Below are 19,779 nucleotides of genomic sequence, written 5' to 3' on the forward strand. Positions count from 1 at the left end.
CCGAAGGGCCCTGCCTCCCGCAGCCTCTGGCCTGTGTTGAGCCACGTGACCTGGCTCCACGCGTGGGGGCCGTGTGTCCCCACTTGGGCCTGAGCACACACAACTGTGGCCATCTCTGCCCCTGCACCAACATGCACGACCCGTCGACACCCAGCCAGACCCTCATTCTGTCCCCTATCACCGCATTCTGGCTCCCTGCTTAGCCAGGCCGCTGCCTCATTTTCTCACCGAGTGGAAGTGCAGCTGGGCCTGCCCCACTGGGGGAGCGGGCATGAGGGTGCCTGAGGGGTGTGGGCCCTGCTGTGCTGCCCCGTGCAGCGTGGAGGAACCGGGAGGGACGGGGGACCTGCAGCTCCAAGAAAGGAACAGATGTCACAAAACCCAAACCCGCCCCTCGCCTCCAGGGTGCTAGAGAGAGCAGGTAGGAACGGCCCGACTCCCGGCTTTCAAGGTAACCGTCTTCATGAGCCTTTGCAGGGACTCAGCCACGCTCACAAAGACCTCCGAGGCTGGGCATGGGGCCCAGGCTGTGCGCGTCTAACCACGACATCTGCATGAGGATGGGATTCCCAGCCACAGCCCAGGGCCACGCAAGACTCTCACCCGGTCAGCAGATACCATTTTTGGCCTCTGCAGCATCAAGGAGACCAATAAAACTCCGCTCAGCCGTCCGACAGGGAGCGCGCATCAGTGCAGGACCCTCGACCCCAGCTCAGCCTCAGCCAGGCGGCCCATCTATCATGGCCGGGGCTGGAAAATCGGAGACATGCTAAAAACAAGCGGCATGTGGTTCTGAGAGGGGCCATGTGTTTTGTTACAGCCTCATGGAAGAAATAGAAACCAGATGTGGCCTCGGAGGGCACCAGATGAGCCGGAGGCCTGCGGCCTGCACAAGCCTCATGACAGGATACAGCTGCTTGCACCAGCCGCAAGTGGAGGCCATGCAGGGCTGGGGGGACAGGGAGCATCCTGCTGGCTGGCACTGAGAAGAGAAGTCCATTCCCAGCAGCCCGCTAGACGAGGGCGACACCCCTCACTGCCCAGGCTGGGGTCCCAGCACACTGGACCCACCAACAGTTTCCGTGTCAGCGCCCACTCTAGCCCAGAGGCCTGGACAGCAACAGGTGGTCCTGCCCAGGCAACACCGAGCCTGGGGCCCCAGCTGAGGTGGGTGTAAAACCCCCCGCCTGCCTCTCCAGGTGGACTTTGTTCCAGTCCGAATCACCAAAGCCAACGCAGGGCAGCTGGCAGCCACCGGCGGCTTCGAACACTCACGTTTTCTTTCTCTGGTGACCCCAACTGTCCCCAGCCACAGCCCCGCCAGCTGCAGGGAACCCAGAAGGCAGGGCTCCCCTGCCCACCTTCACCATCCAGGAACAGTCATCCTTGGCAAATCTGAGCACAGCGGATCCAGGGAGACCCTCGGAGGGTGTGTATGAGGTGACAACACTGGGAAGGAGCTTTCCAGGCACAGAGTGTGGAGCTCAGAACAGAGATGACAACAAGCCCCAGGGTCACGGTTGAGACGGCGCCCCCACGCGCTCAGCAGAAGCCAGGGGCTCCCTTCGACGGACCTCTCCTCCTGTCCATTACAGAAGTGGAGGCCCCTCCCCGAGGCAGAAGTCACTGGCCAGCACCTCCACAGCGACCTGAGACCCCCAGCCACAGCCGGTACTGCTCACCAGGGCTCCCAGGGTGGTGTGCAGATGACACCCGGCCAATCTGACTGAGCTGGGGCCTCTGCCCAGGGGTGCGTTGGACGTGGTGGACACACAGGCATTGTGGATGAATAAACCCAGCTGTTGTCAGGGGCAGAAGACCCCAGCATGAAGGTCACTGTGGACAGCACCTACCTGCCCATGCCTGCCTGGCGCCACTCAGAACTCATGGGCAGGCCTGGGCCCGGGGAGGTCTGCTGCCTGCAGGGCCGCCCTGTGTGGCACTCCCCCTCTAGGCCTGGGAGGGTCAGGGAGGCAGTAGCCATCCAGGCCACGGAGCTGCAGCTGCACCTGGAAAGCCACACTCAGGAAACACATCTCTCTGCACCCCTGGGCTCTGCCACAGACGGAGACATCGGGGTTACGGGGCACCACAGCCGGGACCGTGCCACAGACGGAGGCATCGGGGTTACGGGGCACCGCAGCCGGGACCATGCCACAGACGGAGGCATCGGAGTTACGGGGCACCGCAGCCGGGACCGTGCCACAGACGCAGGCATCGGGGTTACGGGGCACCGCAGCCGGGACCGTGCCACAGATGGAGGCATCAGGGTTACGGGGCACCGCAGCCGGGACTGTGCCACAGACGGAGAGTCGAGATTACGGGGCACCGCAGCCGGGACCGTGCCACAGACGGAGGCATTGGGGTTACAGGGCACCGCAGCCGGGACTGTGCCACAGACGGAGAGTCGAGATTACGGGGCACCGCGGGGCCCGTCTAAAAGTGTCCTGCAGCTAGCTGCATGAGGGCTCACGGTCCTAACTCCACCCACGGTCCTGGTGAACAAATAATAAATAACCTGAAGCAGCAAACCAAACTGAGGCCTGATCGCCGACCCTGTCCAGGAGAAAACCGGAGAAACTGACATCCTCAAATGAACAGCACGTGAGCAACACTCAGAAACGTAGACCCCACCTAGCCCACCGAGTGGCAGGCATCCAGGCCGGCGGCCACTCCTGTCCCACGTTCCCCACATACCGGCGGCCACTCCTGCCCCACGTTCCCCGCATACAGGCGGCCACTCCTGTCCCACATTCCCCACATACAGGCGGTCACCCCACGGCCAGCCATGGTGCACAGAGCATCTTCATGGGCAAGGCGGTGGCCCCACCCCGCTGGCTGCACCCACATAGGACAGAGGCCACAGAGCAGATAAGCACAATCCTTGGACCAGACCCAGGAGATGCCCAGTGGGCACCTGCCCTGAGAAGGCTCAAAGGGCCAGGGTGGACATACCTGAGAGTCGCGCTGCCTCTGCCTTCACCAAACCCTCGGCCTCTCCAAGTCGGCCGCCGGGGGCTTCCTCCGCCAAGTCCTCAGGGACCTCCTCGCCCACGGACAGTGTGGTGACAGTGCTCACCACCAGGACGCCCAGGCCGACCCACAGCACCACCTGCGGAGACAAAGACCCCAGGGGCGGGAGTCACAGCTGTGGCCCCCGCTCCTGCCGAGTATGAGACTGGCCTGGCAGAGAGGCTCAGGGACGGGGCGAGGCACGAGGAGAGTGGACCTGACAAAGTCCCCCGAGGGTGACAGGCGTGCAGTCGGCCCTGCCTGAGGACAGGTGGCCACTCCCAGGGAGACTTGGGCCTGCCGCCGGCGAAGCTCCTGACCACTGGGAGAGGACTGAGGCCTGATGCGCTGTTCTCAGAGCATGGCAGGACTCCTGGCATCCAGCCTGTGGCTGACATGCCCTCCCCGCCAGCTGGGGTCACGGGCCAACCCTGTCAGAGCTATGCCAGCCATTCAGGCCAGAGAGGGAGGGACAGAATCCGTTCAGAAGAACTGGTGAGACCTCCCTGGTCCAACACAATTAGAGAAGAGGGCTCCGTGGCGGGAAGGACCCGCACTCTCTGAAGCTGGTGTTGACTGAAAAAGACAACCCAGCGGAGAGCCTGCTTCCTCCACTTCCCTCTCTGCCACCTGGAAACACTGGGCTGGTGTTGGTGTCTCCGGACGCCAGGTGCTGCTGAGGATCTGAGGTCAGTGGGCTCTGCCGAAGAGAGCCCGGCCGCCGTGTGCCTCAGGGCTTGTAGGATGCCCAGGGCCCCTCTGGCAGTAGCCACAGCTGGCCGGAGCATGTGGTGACGGCAGGCCTGCCCCAGGTGCACGTGGGGCCACTGTCTGATGTATGTTCTGGAGGTCCGGGCAAGGCCTGCAGGCTCGGCGGCCCACAGAGTCTGCCTCACCCTGGCCCCGAATGTTCTGCATTTGTAGAGGCCCCTCCAGCCACGTTACATCTTCCCTGTGGCGAAGGGAAAAGTCCCAGGGCAGTGGTGGTGTCCGGAAGGCGACCAAAGCAGTCTTTTTTTTTTTTTTTTTTGAGACGGAGTCTTGCTCTGTCGCCCAGGCTGGAGTGCAGTGGCCGGATCTCAGCTCACTGCAGGCTCTGCCTCCTGGGTTTACGCCATTCTCCTGCCTCAGCCTCCCCAGTAGCTGGGACTACAGGCGCCCGCCACCTCACCCGGCTAGTTTTTTGTATTTTTTAGTAGAGACGGGGTTTCACCGTGTTAGCCAGGATGGTCTCGATCTCCTGACCTCGTGATCCGCCCAACTCGGCCTCCCAAAGTGCTGGGATTACAGGCTTGAGCCACCGCGCCCGGCCCAAAGCAGTCTTAAGATAATAAAAAGAGGAAGAAACCTGAAATCTCCCGAGGCTGTGCGGTCCGTGTAGGGAGCACGTGTGGAAAGGCTGCCCGGCAGCAGCTGTCAGTGGGTGACATGGGCGGTCATGGCTTAGAGGCCTGATGCCAGAAGGAAAGGCCATCAGAGGCAGGCCTTGGGGGCCCGTTAGAGCCCTCGTGACCCCTCCTGCCCCCGGACCTCCGTCTTCAGTCCCCGCCCTCCCATCGAGGCCTCTGCCAGCCAGCACAGGGCAGAGACCAGGCTCAGGCCACCTGGGGTAAAGGGTCTGGATGGAAATTTAACCCGACCCACCAGGAAGTGCCTGGACAGGAGACCGTGTTGTCTGGAAGCCCTGGGAAGCCCCTCAGTGTAGGAACCCTGCCCCACAGGGCAGCACACCCTCACCTCTAACTGGGCACAGACGGGACGGCTGGGAACTTGGGGGGCCTGTGGGGAGTGCAGCAGCTGCCCAGGCTCAGTAGCAGGGGGAAGCCCATGGAGCCCCAGCCCAGCCTCCAGTCCTGTGCCTTCCAGCACAGCCTCCTGCAGAGCCGAAGAACTTCCTTTGATGACACGGCCGTTCAATAGGACCAGTGTGCCAGACACCTGGTTTCAGAGCACCCCGAGACTTTCTTCTGCTGCGATCAGCTCAACACAGCCGCAGCGCCGGCCAGCAGGAGGAGTGCAAGCCCACTCCAGACGCCTCACCTGAGTTTGGAAATCCAGGGGCCTGACCAGGGGCCACACACTGCCCGGATCATAGCACCCTCCCCTGCAGAAGTGATCAGGGCCTCCAGACACACAAGGCATCGCTGACTCAAATGCAGAGAGAAGCACCAGGGGCAGGGCAGAAAACGCTCACTTTCGCTCCACACGTGTAGACAGAGCACGAGTCCACACTCCACACACTTCCGTCACGAAAAGCACGGCTGGAGGCGGGGGCTCTGGTTGCTCTGCACCACGCGCCTCAATCTGGGTCTCAGGGCAGCCCGGTTAGCATCCAGGCACCCACCCAGCAAGGCCCCAAGCCTCAGCAGGCCGTGGGGATCCTCCCTGGTTACAGGCAGACGCCCCGCTGCTGGCTCGTGTCTGCAAGCCACAGTGTTCATTTCATTACCTCTTCCAGGAGCAGGGGCCAGCTTTCAGGCCTTTTGGGGACTACTGCCCTCTGAGTGCGCCCCTGTGAGGCGGCCTCCCGTGCCCCAGGGATCCACCCTCGGCGTGGCCCTCAGGCACCTTCTAAGCCGCCTGCTGCTCCACCTCGTCATGGTTCCCAGGCAGCGGGACCAAAGCCCCAGCCTCACTCAGGATTGGAGAGACCCTCGACTTTTCTGACTTTCAAAATAAAGAACCAAACAAGGCGGGTGTGGTGGCTCACGCCTGTAATCCCAGCACTTTGGGAGGCCGAGACGGGCGGATCACGAGGTCAGGAGATCGAGACCATCCTGACTAACACAGTGAAACCCCGTCTCTACTAAAAACACAAAAAACTAGCCGGGCGAGGTGGCGGGCACCTGTAGTCCCCGCTACTCGGGAGGCTGAGGCAGGAGAATGGCGTAAACCCGGGAGGCGGAGCTTGCAGTGAGCTGAGATCCGGCCACTGCACTCCAGCCCGGGCGACAGAGCAAGACTCCGTCTCAAAAAAAAAAAAAAAAAAAAAAAAAAAAAAAAGAGACACACTCTGAACATAACGGACTATGTAAGAGACACACTGTGAATATAACAGACTAGAGAAATCAAAAGAAAAGGGATGAAACAAACCATCCTGAACAAACCCAAAGCAGAGCTCAGTCAGCTACAAAGCCAACTCGAAGGAGAAAGTATTTCCAACGATAAAAAGGAATATTCAACAAGATAAAAGTCAATTCAAAACGGAGACATAACCAACTTCAATCTGTCTGCTCCTAATAACATGGCTTCAAACTAAAAAGCAAAAAGTGATAGAACTAAAAGGACAAATAAATCTACAATTACAGTAGGAATTATCATACCTTTCTCACAACTCATAAACAAGATGACTAAAAAATCAATAAGGGGCCAGGTGCAGTGGCTCACGTCTGTAATCCCAGCACTTTGGGAGGCTGAGGCAGGTGGATCATTTGAGGTCAGGAGTTTGAGACCAGCCTGGCCAACATGGTAAAACCCCATCTCTACTAAAAATACAAAAATTAGCTGGGTGTGGTGGCGCGCACCTGGAATCCCAGCTACTCAGGAAGCTGAAGCAGGAGAATTGCTTGAACCCAGGAGGCAGAGGTCGCAGTGAGCCGAGATGCTGAAGAAGTGGCTGACACACGTGGACGTGTATTCTAACGTACACTGTAAGAACCTATTTAACCACAACTTGAAGACAGGCAAGATCACTCTAGAATGCTGGCGGACAGATGGGCAGTGATCTTTGGGGTGGGGGTGGATGACAGTGAGGCACCCACGGGGAGTTCTGGGGTGCTGGGATGTCCTATGTCTGCTCTGGATGGTGGTTCCATGTGGTTCACTTTGTAAAAACTTACCAGGTTGAGGCCGGGTGCGGTGGCTCACACCTGTAATCCCAGTACTTTGGGAGGTCGAGGCAGGTGGATCACCTGGGGTCAAGAGTTCAAGACCAATGTGACCAACATGGAGGAACCCCATCTCACTAAAAATACAAAATTAGCCGGGCGTGGTGACGTGTGCCTGTAATCTCAGCTACTCGGGAGACTGAGGCAGGAGAATCACTTGAACCTGGGAGGCGGAGGCTGCAGTGAGCTGAGATTGCACCACTGCACTCCAGCCTGGGCAACAAGAGTGAAACTCTGTCTCAAAAGGAAAAAAAAAAAAAATTATCAATATATGCCAGTAAGAAAAAGCTCAACAACTCCCTAAAAAGTGAGCAAAGAACCCAGGCAGTTCACAGAAAAAGAAACACAAGTGGCTTCTAAACCCACAAAAAGACGCTCAAGCTCCCGCCAGAGAGGCCAAGAATGATGAAGCCTGGAAGGTCCTGGGTGCGGGGACAGAAGCCTTGGGCCTGGCTGGGAGTGACGCTGCAGGCAATTTGGGTAGAGCCAGCACGTTTACAAATGCTCACACCCCTGACACAGGATTCCACTTCTAGAAGGCTTCCTACAGACGCACGCTCAAACACGTCGACATGCTCACAAACACATATTCAGCTCGATTTTGTCTGCAATAGCAGAAGACTGGAGAGGTAAGTCCTTCGGAGACTGGGATTATGGAATTTTTCTACCACGGAATACCATGAAATGGCTAAAAATAGCCAGGCAGTTCTGTGCCCACGGCTGTGGGGCAACCTGACCTGCACGGGATTTTGAGAAAAGCAGCAGGAAGCTGTGTTACAATTAAAGAAAAACGCACATGCGCGCGCACAGACCGCCGCATGAGTGGACGTGCACAGATTGCCACACGAGGGTCACACCAGGAACAACAGCAGGTGGTGGCCTCGGGGGTGGGCAGCTGGGGAGGGGACTCAGAGTTGGCAGCAGATCCATGGACAAGCAGTCACTGCAGAAACACCACGGGGAAAGAGCTTACGACCCAGCACAGTCGGCCTCAGGAAAACCTGATGCACAGCTGGAGCAGGCCAGTGTGGCCCTGCTGGGCAAAGACCGTGCGTCCTGGTGAACCCAGGGTTCCCCAGGCTGACTGGACCAAGTCCCTTTTGTGGGTTTTCAGTTTCTTGACAGAACCCATCTGAAAACGCTGAACCAGGGGCTTCCATTCCGACTCCACCTCGCCCCAGACCAGACCAATCAGCCGTGGTCCAGGCCAGCCCTCGAGCGGTACGCACCTGGGAGGAAAGCGCGTTCTTGTGGATTTTCTTGTAGATCAGTGCCGGGCAGATGAAGCAGATGAGGCTTCCCATGGTCGCACCCGTGAGGCCCAAGATGGTCTCCACTAGGAAAGAGAAGGGACAGGAAGGGATGAGTGGGAAAGGGCTCCAGCCAGGAGGGGACCTGAGCTTTTTTGCCCAGCACACAGGTGAGCAAGCCAGCATTGAAGGAAAGGCCATCCAGGCGAGAGCCGGGAGCAGACACGCCCTCTGTGCCCAGAAAGCCTGACAACCGCGGCTGAGTCCTCCAACAGTGCATTTGGGCTCCAGGGTGAATTCTCTGATGGTTCATCTTTAAAGAGTCAAGACACGGCCAGGCGCGGTGGCTCACGCCTGCAATCCCAGCACTTTGGGAGGCAGAGGCGGGCAGATCGCGAGGTCAGGAGATCGAGACCATCCTGGCTAACACGGTGAAACCCCATCTCTACTAAAAATACCAAAAACTTAGCCAGGTGTGGTGGCGGCGCCTGTAGTCCCAGCTACTCGGGAGGCTGAGGCAGGAGAATGGCGGGAACCCAGGACGTGGAGCTTGCAGTGAGCCGAGATCGCACCCCTGCACTCCAGCCTGGGTGACAGACCAAGACTCCGTCTCAAAAAAAATAAAATACAGAGTCAGACACTAGGGACTTCCTGCCGAAACCAAATGCTGGCTCCGCATGGCACGGCTCCTACGCAGCCTCTCCTGCCTGCTGCTCCGTGAGTGGCCCTAGGCAGGCAGGACCTACCCGAGGGCAGGTGGAGAAGCCAGGGCCCAGCGTGCGTGCCAGGCTGCAGCCCCTGCCAGGAGCCCAGACAGATCACCTCTAGGGCTGTTCCCTGGGGAGAGTGAGTGCGAGTTCCCCTGTGGATCTGATGATAATGAGCTCTGTCTTGTCTGCTAGGGAGCGGGTGCATTTGGGTAACATAAATACGTTCAGGGCCTTCAGCGCTTCCCTTGGTAATGCGTCAACAAAATCAGAAGTCAAAAGAATTAACAGGACAGCATGCGCTGTTCTAGAATAGTTGGTTCTACAAATCGAGCCTGTGTCCCAGCACTGCAGTCTCTCTCCACCCAGGTGTCAACGGGTGTCTGCTGTTCCATCAAGCTGCCAGATTATTATTATTATTATTATTTTTTGAGACGGAGTCTCACTCTGTCGCCCAGGCTGGAGTGCAGTGGCGCGATCTCGGCTCACTGCAAACTCCGCCTCCTGGGTTCATGCCATTTTCCTGCCTTAGCCTCCTGAGTAGCTGGGACTATAGGCGCCCACCACCACACCCGGCTAATTTTTTGGTATTTTTAGTAGACATAGGGTTTCACCGTGTTAGCTAGGATGGTCTTGATCTCCTGACCTCGCGATCCACCTGCTTTGGCCTCCCAAAGTACTGGGATTACAGGTGTGAGCCACCGTGCCTGGCGAGCTGCCAGATTTTTTTTTTTTTTTTTTTTTTTTTTTTTGAGACGGAGTTTCTCTCCTGTTGCCCAGCTTGGAGTGCAATGGCGCGATCTCGGCTCGGCTCACAGCAACCTCCTCCTCCCGGGTTCAAGTGATTCTTTTGCCTCAGCCCCCCGACTAGCTGGGATTACAGGCATGCATCACCACGCCCGGCTAATTTTGTATTTTTGGTAGAGACGGGGTTTCTCCATGTGGGTCAGGCTGGTCTTGAACTCCCAACCTCAGGTGATACGCCCACCTCAACCTCCCAAAGTGCTGGGATTACAAGCGTGAGCCACTGCACCCGGCTCAAGCTGCTAGATTTTATCCCCTGCCTTTCTCTGTGGGCCAGAGAAAAAATGACAAAGTCTCTAGACTTTTTTAGGAGACCAGAGAAGACGGCTCATAAGTGGGCAGGTCTTGGTTGATGCCGAAGCCCCCGGGTCCCACTCCCCGGCACTAGAGCAGCCCTCCCGCCTTACCATTGGGGATAAGGATGCCACCGACCATGGTTCCAAACACCACAGAGAGGGTAAGGGCTTTAAACCGGAGAGGGGGCATGTAGCCCCCTGCTGCAAAGGTGCCATCTTTTTGCTGTATAAAAGAAAAACAAAAAGGTTTTGAAAGGACTGATCTCCTCCACCACTCTCCTAGAGCGCAAAGCCTGAAAGGGTTCTGCCAGGCACACCGGGCACATCTCCACGTGAGGCCGGCCGCGCGCTCACCTGGCAGGTGAGCCTGACCAGCACAATCAGATCTGGCTGAGCAACTGGAACGGGAACCTGCAACCCAAACCTACAACACACCAGGAAGGCACGAGGGCTTCTCACCCCAGGCACAGACCGTAAATTTTACAACGTCCTTTTGAAATGTGAGGATCGAGTCCTTCCGTTTTCCTTTTTGCTTTTAGAGCAATACCATGAGAGAGTTTTTTAAGTGCCAGGAAGTATGGAGAGCAGAATACAGGCTGCACAGCGCCGCTCCTGGCAAATGTCTCCAGGCCTCTCCTGGCCCGCAGGTTTCAGGGTGCGGGCACAACCCCCACGCACGCACGCACACACACACGTGGCCGTGTTATCCCACACGCACACGCGCACACACACTCACACACGTGGCCGTGTTATCCCACACGCACACACGCACACACACTCACACACGTGGCCGTGTTATCCCACACGCACACGCGCACACACACATACGTGGCCGTGTTATCCCACACGAACACGCGCACACACACTCACACACGTGGCCGTGTTATCCCACACGCACACGCGCACACACACTCACACACGTGGCCGTGTTATCCCACACGCACACGCGCACACACACTCACACACGTGGCCGTGTTATCCCACACGCACACGCGCACACACACTCACACACGTGGCCGTGTTATCCCACACGCACACGCGCACACACACTCACACACGTGGCCGTGTTATCCCACACGCACACGCGCACACACACATACGTGGCCGTGTTATCCCACACGAACACGCGCACACACACTCACACACGTGGCCGTGTTATCCCACACGCACACGCACACACACTCACACACGTGGCCGTGTTATCCCACACGCACATGCGCACACACACACACATGTGGCTGTGTTATCCCACACACACGCACACACGCACACGTGGCTGTGTTATCTCCAGCAGATGTGCAACAAGCAGTGAGCAATTTCAAAGTGCAGGAAGAAGAGGTGAGAAGGGCATGATGAGGCATCACCAAATTGCAAGTACCTGTTTTGGCTGCAGGGTGCAGCCAGGCCTCTACTGCTCTGCACCAGGATGCCAGGGCCATTCATTCCAGAGGAGGAGGCAGAGCCAAGGACAGATGGCCTCAGACCCCACCTGCCCCAGGGCCCCTGGCTGTGGTCTCTAGTACAGGACACAGGAGCCAGACCACCTGGCTCAAATCCTTGCTCTGCCACTCACCAGCCCCAGTTGAGTGCCCCTAGGCAAGTGACTTAACCTCCATGCCTCAGTTTCCTCATCTGTCAACAGAAGCATCTCCTCATCCAGCCGTGGTAAGGACCAAATGAGTTAACACACAGGATGGGCTGGCCATGATGACTATCCCTGGACTAGGAAACAACCGCAGAACTTTCTAGAACTACAGTTTTGAAGCATCCCATTTTCAGAATGGACTTTTACACAGAATGGACTGTGGAAGCTTGAGCCAGAATTTCCTATTGGCCTTAGGGCGATAATTTGTATACAGGCCAGGGAGGTTGGGGTTTAGGTCCATCACACAAGAGTCCCGGTCCTAGAAATTTACCTATGACATAGACCCAGAGAAGGGGAGAGGGGACTTTAGCATGAAGACTGTCGTGAGATGGTTATCCACGAGAGGTCAAGGGTGAAGGAGCAACGCACCCAGGCCCCTGCAACAAGTGGAAAAGCCAAGGAAGCAGAGCCCCTGCAGGCTTGTAGGGACCGTGGAGAAACGCTCACGGCACATCGGCCGAAGACAAGAAAGCAGGTGGCATGGCCACGGCCACACCTCCAGGAAAGAAGCCAGGGGCACTGACAGAGGAAACACAGCCAGGTCCTCCTTGGGATGAAGGGGTGTGCGTGAGCTTTCCTACTCGAGTCACAATACCTTTAATGCCACTATCAATTTTTTAACAAGATAAAAATGGGTCATGTACGGAAATACAAATGCTGCTCAGGTACAAAACATCAAACAGTGAAAGCTGGCCTGGCCAGACGCATGGGGGGACCCCACGGCCAGATGACAGGCTCTGGCCTCGCCTCCTCGATCCTGCCTCGCCCGTGCCCAGGTGCCTGAACTCTGCAGGAGAGGAGCACCAGCACGTGCGGGAGGCGCTCAGTCCTTGGTGCCTGGCCTCTGCTGTGAAGCCAGAGGCATGTGGCTGGTGGAAGTCTGACATGACTGCCACCAGGCTGTGGTGACCGTGCACCCGGCCACATGGACAGTGAGCCCGTGCTGCTGTTCCCAAGGCCCAAGGAGACCCACCGCCCCCACTGTGACTGCTGGACTCTCCCCTGGATTCTCCGAGACCATTCAACCCGCCTTGGCTGAAACAGTTCAAGAGAAATGTGTGCTTCTAGCCACTGGGAGTCCCAGCTGACGGGACATACCAGGCTCACAGATCTCAGGCTGTGGGACAGAAGACGGATGGGCCACCAGGCGGAGCTCCCAAGGGGAGGCAGGAGGGGAACCTGGATGAGGCAGGGCTCCTCCAACACGGCAGAGCGGCGTCTGCACCCCCGTGCTTGGGGCACAAGACAGCACAGCATGCCTTTCATGGTTATCTCTGCCACAAGGAGAGAACCAGGACAGCCTTCTAGTTTCAACTCCTACAGGTGAAAATTTCTTATAAAGAACTAAGCGGCTGCCTTGCCTACACACATTACCGTGAAAAAACCCAGCCTCACTTTTTATTTTTCCTTCTTTCTCTTTTAGAAACAGGGTCTCACTTTGTAGTCCAGGCTGGAGCATGGTGGAGCGGTCATGGCCCACTACAGCCTTGAATTCTTCGTTCACGTGATCCTCCTGCCTCAGCCTCCCGAGTCGCTGGGACTACAGGCATGCGCTGCCACGCCCGGCTGATTTTTGTTAATTTTTTGTTTGTTTGTTTGTTTGTTTTTTGAGACGGAGTCTCGCTCTGTCGCCCAGGCTGGAGTGCAGTGGCGCAATCTCGGCTCACTGCAAGCTCCGCCTCCCGGGTTCACGCCATTCTCCTACCTCAGCCTCCCGAGTAGCTGGGACTACAGGCGCCCGCCACTGCGCCCGGCTAATTTTTTTCTATTTTTTAGTAGAGACGGGGTTTCACCATGGTCTCGATCTCTTGACCTTGTGATCCGCCCGCCTCGGCCTTTGTTAATTTTTTGTAAAGATGGAGTCAAGCGATGTTGCCCAGGCTGGTTTCAAACTCCTGGGCCTAAGCCATCCTCCCACCTCGCCCTCCCAAAGGGCTGGGATTACAGGTGTGAGCCACCATACCCAGCCTATTTTAAAAATGTGTTTAAAGACAGGGTCTTGCTCTATTGCCCCAGCTGGAGTATAGTGACGCAATCACACTTGACCTCAACCTTCTGGACTCACGCAATCCTCTCGCCTCGGCCTCCCGGACTCACGCAATCCTCTCGCCTCGGCCTCCCGGACTCACGCAATCCTCTCGCCTCGGCCTCCCGGACTCATGCAATCCTCTTGCCTCAGCCTCCCAAGGAGCTGGGACCACAGGCACCACCACTATGGCCTGCGTCAAACTCAGCCTCTCTTACGGTTCAAAAATCTTCTGCTATATTGTTAAAATTTTTCAAAGTTACACAAAAGTAAAGAGAACTGTGCAGTGAACGCCATGTGCCCATCTCCAGAGTCTGGCCATTATCAGCTCCTGCCCATCAATCTGGTTCCTCTAGGCTCCCCCAACTTCCACCCTCCCAGGACTCCTCTGACGCAAATCCCCACTTTCCTGCTACATCTCTGGTTCGGGACAGCTGGGGGCTTGTGGGAAGCAAGGCTGACCTGTGCTATTACGATCTGGAGAGCGCCCTGAGGGTCTTACCTGCTGCTCACACAGCAGCGTGCTCAGGGCCTGCCGGCAGGGCAGGATCATCATGGGGAAGCCCACGGCCACCGACATCATGAAGCCCACACGGAGCATCTCCGTCACCAGGTTGGAGGGAAAGTGCATGAGCACGTTGCCAGCCGTGGCCTCGGTGAAGCTCACGTAGCCGAAAAATCCCACCTGTTGGAGAATGAGAAATGGCAATGTGGCAGACGGACATCCTAGTCTGAGTGGCACCTGTTGCAGTGGGCAGGGCATGGGGGGGACCTGTGCCCTGCCCCTCAGAATGGCCTTCAATCCACTTCACAATGAAGCTTCTGCAAGAGACGGCCTTCAGGGGCAAAGCACCATTTGGCCGCCTCCTTCTTAAAATCTCCAGTTTCTGTAAGAAACATGCCCACTTCTTTTTCTTTTTTTGAGACGTTTTGTCTCGCACTGTCGCCCAGGCTGGAGTGCAGTGGCGCGATCTCGGCTCACTGCAAGCTCCGCCTCCCGGGTTCACACTATTCTCCTGCCTCAGCCTCCCAAGTAGCCAGGACTACAGGCGCCCGCCACCACGCCCGGCTAATTTTTTGGTATTTTTAGTAGAGACGGGGTTTCACTGTATTAGCCAGGATGGTCTCGATCTCCTGACCTCGTGATCTGCCCGCCTCGGCCTCCCAAAGTGCTGGGATTACAGGTGTGAGTCACCATGCCTGGCTTTTTTTTTTTTTTTGAGACGGAGTCTGGCTCTGTCGCCCAGGCTGGAGTGCAGTGGCCGGATCTCAGCTCACTGCAAGCTCCGCCTCCCGGGTTTACGCCATTCTCCTGCCTCAGCCTCCCGAGTAGCTGGGACTACAGGCGCCCGCCACCTCGCCCGGCTAGTTTTTTGTATTTTTTCAGTAGAGACGGGGTTTCACCGTGTTAGCCAGGATAGTCTCGATCTTCTGACCTCGTGATCCGCCCATCTCGGCCTCCCAAAGTGCTGGGATTACACGCTTGAGCCACCGCGCCCGGCCGGCTTTTTTTTTTTTTTTTGAGACGGGGTCACCCTCTGAAGCCCAGGCTGGAGTGCAGTAGTGCAATCTCGGACTCAGTGTACCTCCGCCTCCCAGGTCCTGGTTCAAGCAATTCTCCTGCCTCAGCCTTCCGAGTAGCTGGGTTTACACACATGCACCACCATGCCCAGCTAATTTTTGTATTTTTAGTAGAGACGGGGTTTCACCATGTTGGCCAGGCTGGTCTTGATCTCCTGACCTCGTGATCTGCCCGCCTTGGCCTCCCAAAGTGCTGGGATTACAGGCGTGAGCAACTGCGCCCGGCCGAAATATGCCCATTTCTAGAGAGAATTAACAGAGGTCTTGCAGAGACGGTAAGAGTGGCTCGGATAAAGTGCCCTGGGAGCAGCCCTGGTGCCCGGCTCCTCAGGTCAGGAGAGCTTCCTGGCCCAGGGTGGACCCACGCTCACAGGGCTGGTCCTGGAATCATGGAAGCTGATGGAGCTGCCCCAGGTCCCCGCGCAGCCTCCAGACACTGGGATGAGAACGAGAGAAGAATCTGGCAGCACACAGGGCTGGGGCCATGCCCGCGGCAGTCCCAGGGTCACCGCAGCATGTCATGCTGGCATGACACAGGTGTGGAGGGGGCATGGCAAGGCTCTTACCATGACGTAGAAGGTGGTGACCACATTGAGGGAGGAGGCAAATATGGAGCTCATGGTTTTCACCGACGGCTCATCCAGGCTGTCGTACGTGGGTAGCACCTGGCTGTATAGAAACAGGCCATTTCACAGCAGACCCGAGAGAGGCACGCCCTCCCCAGCGGCACCACTTGCAGGAACTCTCTGCAGCCCAGTCGAGAGCCTCTGACCTTCCTTCATGCAACATTCTCCACACACTGAAGTCCCAGCGCTGAGGCCAGGATTTCATGATGCTGAGGACGGGAGCGCTACAGCAGTCCCCACTCAGGACACCCCCCAGAGTGTGCGCCACACGAACGTTCCCCAAGGCTAGGACGACAGGCTGCTGCTCCACGCCAGGGAGCGGGCGCAGAGAGTCAAAGCAGCCAGTTTACAGGGGAAGCAGCCGGAGGAGGCTGCTCAGAGAATCGCTGTCAAAAGGAGAGAAAGTTAAACAAACACCCTGGCCCGGGCGGCCGGCCCATCTCAGCACCGCCATCTCCGCGCCTCCGCACAGCAATGATCAGAGTCGGCACAGACAAGGAGACGGCCTGGGGCGCGATTCCCCACTGCAGCCTCTCACTTGTGTGATGAGAAAACTGGCTTCCGTCCCGCGGCCTAGTGCCAGGAGTGTGGTGCTGCTGGGAGTGGGAGGGACCCAAGCCACCGGCCAGGCAAGGACATGACAGCCCTGAACAGGCAGCAGACCCATCTGAGGGATGTGCACAGGGACCTGAGCCCCTGGAGAGGAGTGGGCAACACAGGAAGGGAGAGGCTGGGGCCATGGAGCATCTGTGTGCAGCCGGGGAGAAGGGAGCTAGGCCAGGTACACGCCAGAGCACGCTGAGAGCCACTCTGCCATGGGACTGAACAAGGACTCTGTAGTGGGAGTCCAGGCGGGTGCTCCTAGGGTGTCCAGGTGGCCATGGCCATGGCTGTCCCAAGGCAGGGGCTCAAGGGCACAAAGGAAGCTGGGTGGGCCAGGGGCAGGGCGGGATGCAGAGAGCCAGCAGCCAGTAAATGGACCAGCATAGCGGCCAGCGGAGCCAAATCCCAAAGGTTGCCTTGAAGAAAGTGAAAGAAAAATAGGACGTCCTGACTTTATTAACAATCAAACCAGGCCAGGCACAGTGGCCAATGCCTGAATACTAGCACTTTGGAAGGCCGAGGCAGGAGGATCACTGGAGCCCGGGAAGTCGAGGCTGCAGTGAGCGGTGATCGCATCACTGTACTCCAGCTTGGGTGACACAGCAGGACACCAACTCCAAAAAAAGGAAAAGAAAACCCAGCAGACTGACAAGGACAAGTGAGAAGGCCCTGCCAGCGGCTGCCGGTGCCCTGCTGCCCAGGTCCTAGCACAGCATCCCATCAGGCTGCCCTCATCATGGAGTGCCATCAACAGCAGTCAGGGGGCCCCACAGGACATGAGCCTTCCCCTCAGCCCAGGCTACAAGGGAGCTAAGTGGCCAGTGCCTGTGCACACAGCCCCAGGAGGCCGGTAGAGAAACAGGAAAAACACAAGAGGTCTCCATGGCCCCAGACCCACAGCCTCAGGACCTCCCAGTGCTCAACTGTCCTCTGGCTGGAGCTGAGTCCACACCAGGGAGTCTCGGCTTGAGGGGACCAGCGTTGGTGCCCCATGGCACGTGCTTACCCCCATCCCCCAATACACACTGTGGGGAGTGACCCCCAAGGAAGCCACGGACACTGTGGGAAGGGGTGTCCCACGCACATGGGGTGGCCAGGGTGGAAGGCCAAGCCCCAGGCTCCTCTCCAATCCTGACCACCTACCCCAGGGACCCCCGGGATCATCCCTGGAAAGAAACAAGGTAGGAGCCACAAAGCCTCCCGGCCACCTGCAAAGGAGTTCCACAGACTGGGGACGTCCTGAGCGCTGGCCCACGGCCCCAGACAGAGCATCCCTGGCCCGCCCACCTCGCAAGGCAGCCTCTGAGGCCCAGGGCCTCCCGGAGTCAAGTAGAGCTCTTGGGTGTATGGCCCTCTGCCCCGCTGTGAGGATGGAGACCCCAGTTTCCAGACAGACCCTGCCCTCCAGGGCCTCCTGGGCTCAGTGCTGCCCCGGCTGCTTCTCTGGGCCTAGGACAACCGTTCTGCATAACCAGGTATGGATTTACCAGAAACGGCCAGATAGTGAAGGCACAGGGAAGGCCTGGTCCCAGCTGGCATCCAGGCCAATCACACAGGCAGGGGGCGCGGCCGGCCACCCCAGCAGGGACAGGCAGTCTGGCGTAGTGATGCTGTGGGAGGGAAGAGATGTCTCTGCTCTCAGCAAACATTCCCGGGCTCAGGGGTGGGGAGGTCAGCGCGGCGGCCAGCACAGGGAGGGATGTCCCTGCTTGGGAGAATGTCAGGTGAATCTGTGGGCCCACACGTCCTCGGGGAGGGGCAGAAGGAAAGCTGCACTTGGTGAGCCACACGCTCCAGCGCTTCAGAACCCGGCACCTGACCTCGGAACCAGACCCGAACGACGTGCACTGGCTGCTACGTGGCCACCACCAAAAAACCCCAGCTGCAGATTTATTTCTAAACATGCAAACACGCAGACACAAAGGGCAACTGGTAACTAGGTACGCGGCGGAAGAATGAGGCTTCTGTCACCGATGATAATGGGATATTAAACAGCAAGACTGGGGCGCGTTCTGGTGGAGACGGAGCTGCCAAGAGAGACGCTAAGTGGGAAATGACGATTTGGATCTCGCATGTGGGTGTAAACACAGCGGCATGAACAAATTTCTTCTGTCACATTAGTTTACGATTGGCTCAATGCATGCCCACTAACGCTACGGGGCCGCTCTGCCAGCCCCCCGCACACCGATGGTCTTTTCCCGTCCGCGCCGGATTTACGCCTCTCTTTTCAGCCGGTTGCCATGTTCCAACCGGGCATGAATCACTCGCTCTTGTCATTTTGGTGGAGAAGGTAATGCTACTGGAATTATGGAAGAGCCCGACCCGCATTTACAGAGCTCTGCGTGCCAGAGAGAAAGCAGGCTTGCGCGTACACGCAGGCCTCCAAATGCATCCAGCAGCCGTCTGAAGTCAATGTTTGTGCAATTTCCTTTTAAATATTCTCAGAACAGCTAAATTCTGGCAAAACGCTCAGGACTCTGTGCAGTCAGATGGCTGGGCTGTTGCTGCATCCCCCACAGCCAACGCTCTGCTTGTGGGGATCTGGCAAAGCAGGGACTCTCACCAGCTAGTCCCAAACATGTCCCAGGAATAAAGCCGATTTACCTCCCAGTTAAAATACAACTATCTCCCTCAACCTGTGGGGGAAAGGTCATCACTGAACAAGACATCACTCTTCAGCAGCCAGCAAAGAGGGATCACAGTAAACGAGAAAGACAGAGGGTCCCATCTCCCAGCAGCTCGCCCTCCTCCATCACAGAGCCCACCTCCACCACGGGCCACAGCAGGACACTTACGACTGGCAGGCGAAGGACATGCCGAAGATCGGGATGCAGCGGAAGACGCCCTCCCAGCGGACATAGCTGACCCGCTGCAGCCACTGCCCACTGAAGAGGCCGTGCTTGAGAGAGGAGAGCACAATCTGCAGGGGTAGCGGGGAGAGAGCACGGGGCAGGTCAGGACACAGGCAGGACTCAGCATCCTGGCCCACACGCCGCTGGGAAGGAGTGGCAGGACAGTGCAACTCTTCCCACCCACATCCCAGCCCCCCACCACCCTGTGCTGCCAGCTGGAGGCACGGAGACCCCACGCCTTTCTGGATTCCCAGTCCCTGCCTCAGAGCACCCTGGTTCATCCTGCGGGCACCAGAGCAGCTGCTCTTGCAAAGGGGCTGCTTGGCGCAGACAGGAGGAGACCACTGAGAGTACACGGCCCCATTGGTTACAGAGGTCGGTTTCCCACGTGGGCACGTCCCACCCCATCCTGTACTGTGCTAGACACGGACATCTTCCAGAAAACTGGCCCACCAAAGACGCGGCTATCTCAAGAGTAAAGAGGTAGCTG

The 19,779-nt window shown here is 57.8% G+C and overlaps 1 protein-coding gene across 2 annotated transcripts in view; it reads right to left on the minus strand.

Moving 5' to 3' along the window:
- Positions 1–19,779, minus strand: part of SLC38A10 (solute carrier family 38 member 10) — a 47,719-nt gene that overhangs the window by 12,570 nt on the left and 15,370 nt on the right. For both annotated transcript variants that reach the window (XM_008013234.3, XM_073005487.1), the window contains 6 exons: positions 19,233–19,357; positions 15,775–15,877; positions 14,130–14,312; positions 10,068–10,179; positions 8,129–8,235; positions 2,956–3,112 (listed from right to left, as the gene is read on the minus strand). In XM_008013234.3, coding sequence (XP_008011425.1) covers positions 2,956–3,112; positions 8,129–8,235; positions 10,068–10,179; positions 14,130–14,312; positions 15,775–15,877; positions 19,233–19,357 — 787 coding nt within the window. The remainder of the gene's footprint in view (positions 1–2,955; positions 3,113–8,128; positions 8,236–10,067; positions 10,180–14,129; positions 14,313–15,774; positions 15,878–19,232; positions 19,358–19,779) is intronic.

This window comes from Chlorocebus sabaeus, chromosome 16 (assembly GCF_047675955.1).
Source record: "Chlorocebus sabaeus isolate Y175 chromosome 16, mChlSab1.0.hap1, whole genome shotgun sequence".
NCBI lineage: Eukaryota > Metazoa > Chordata > Mammalia > Primates > Cercopithecidae > Chlorocebus > Chlorocebus sabaeus.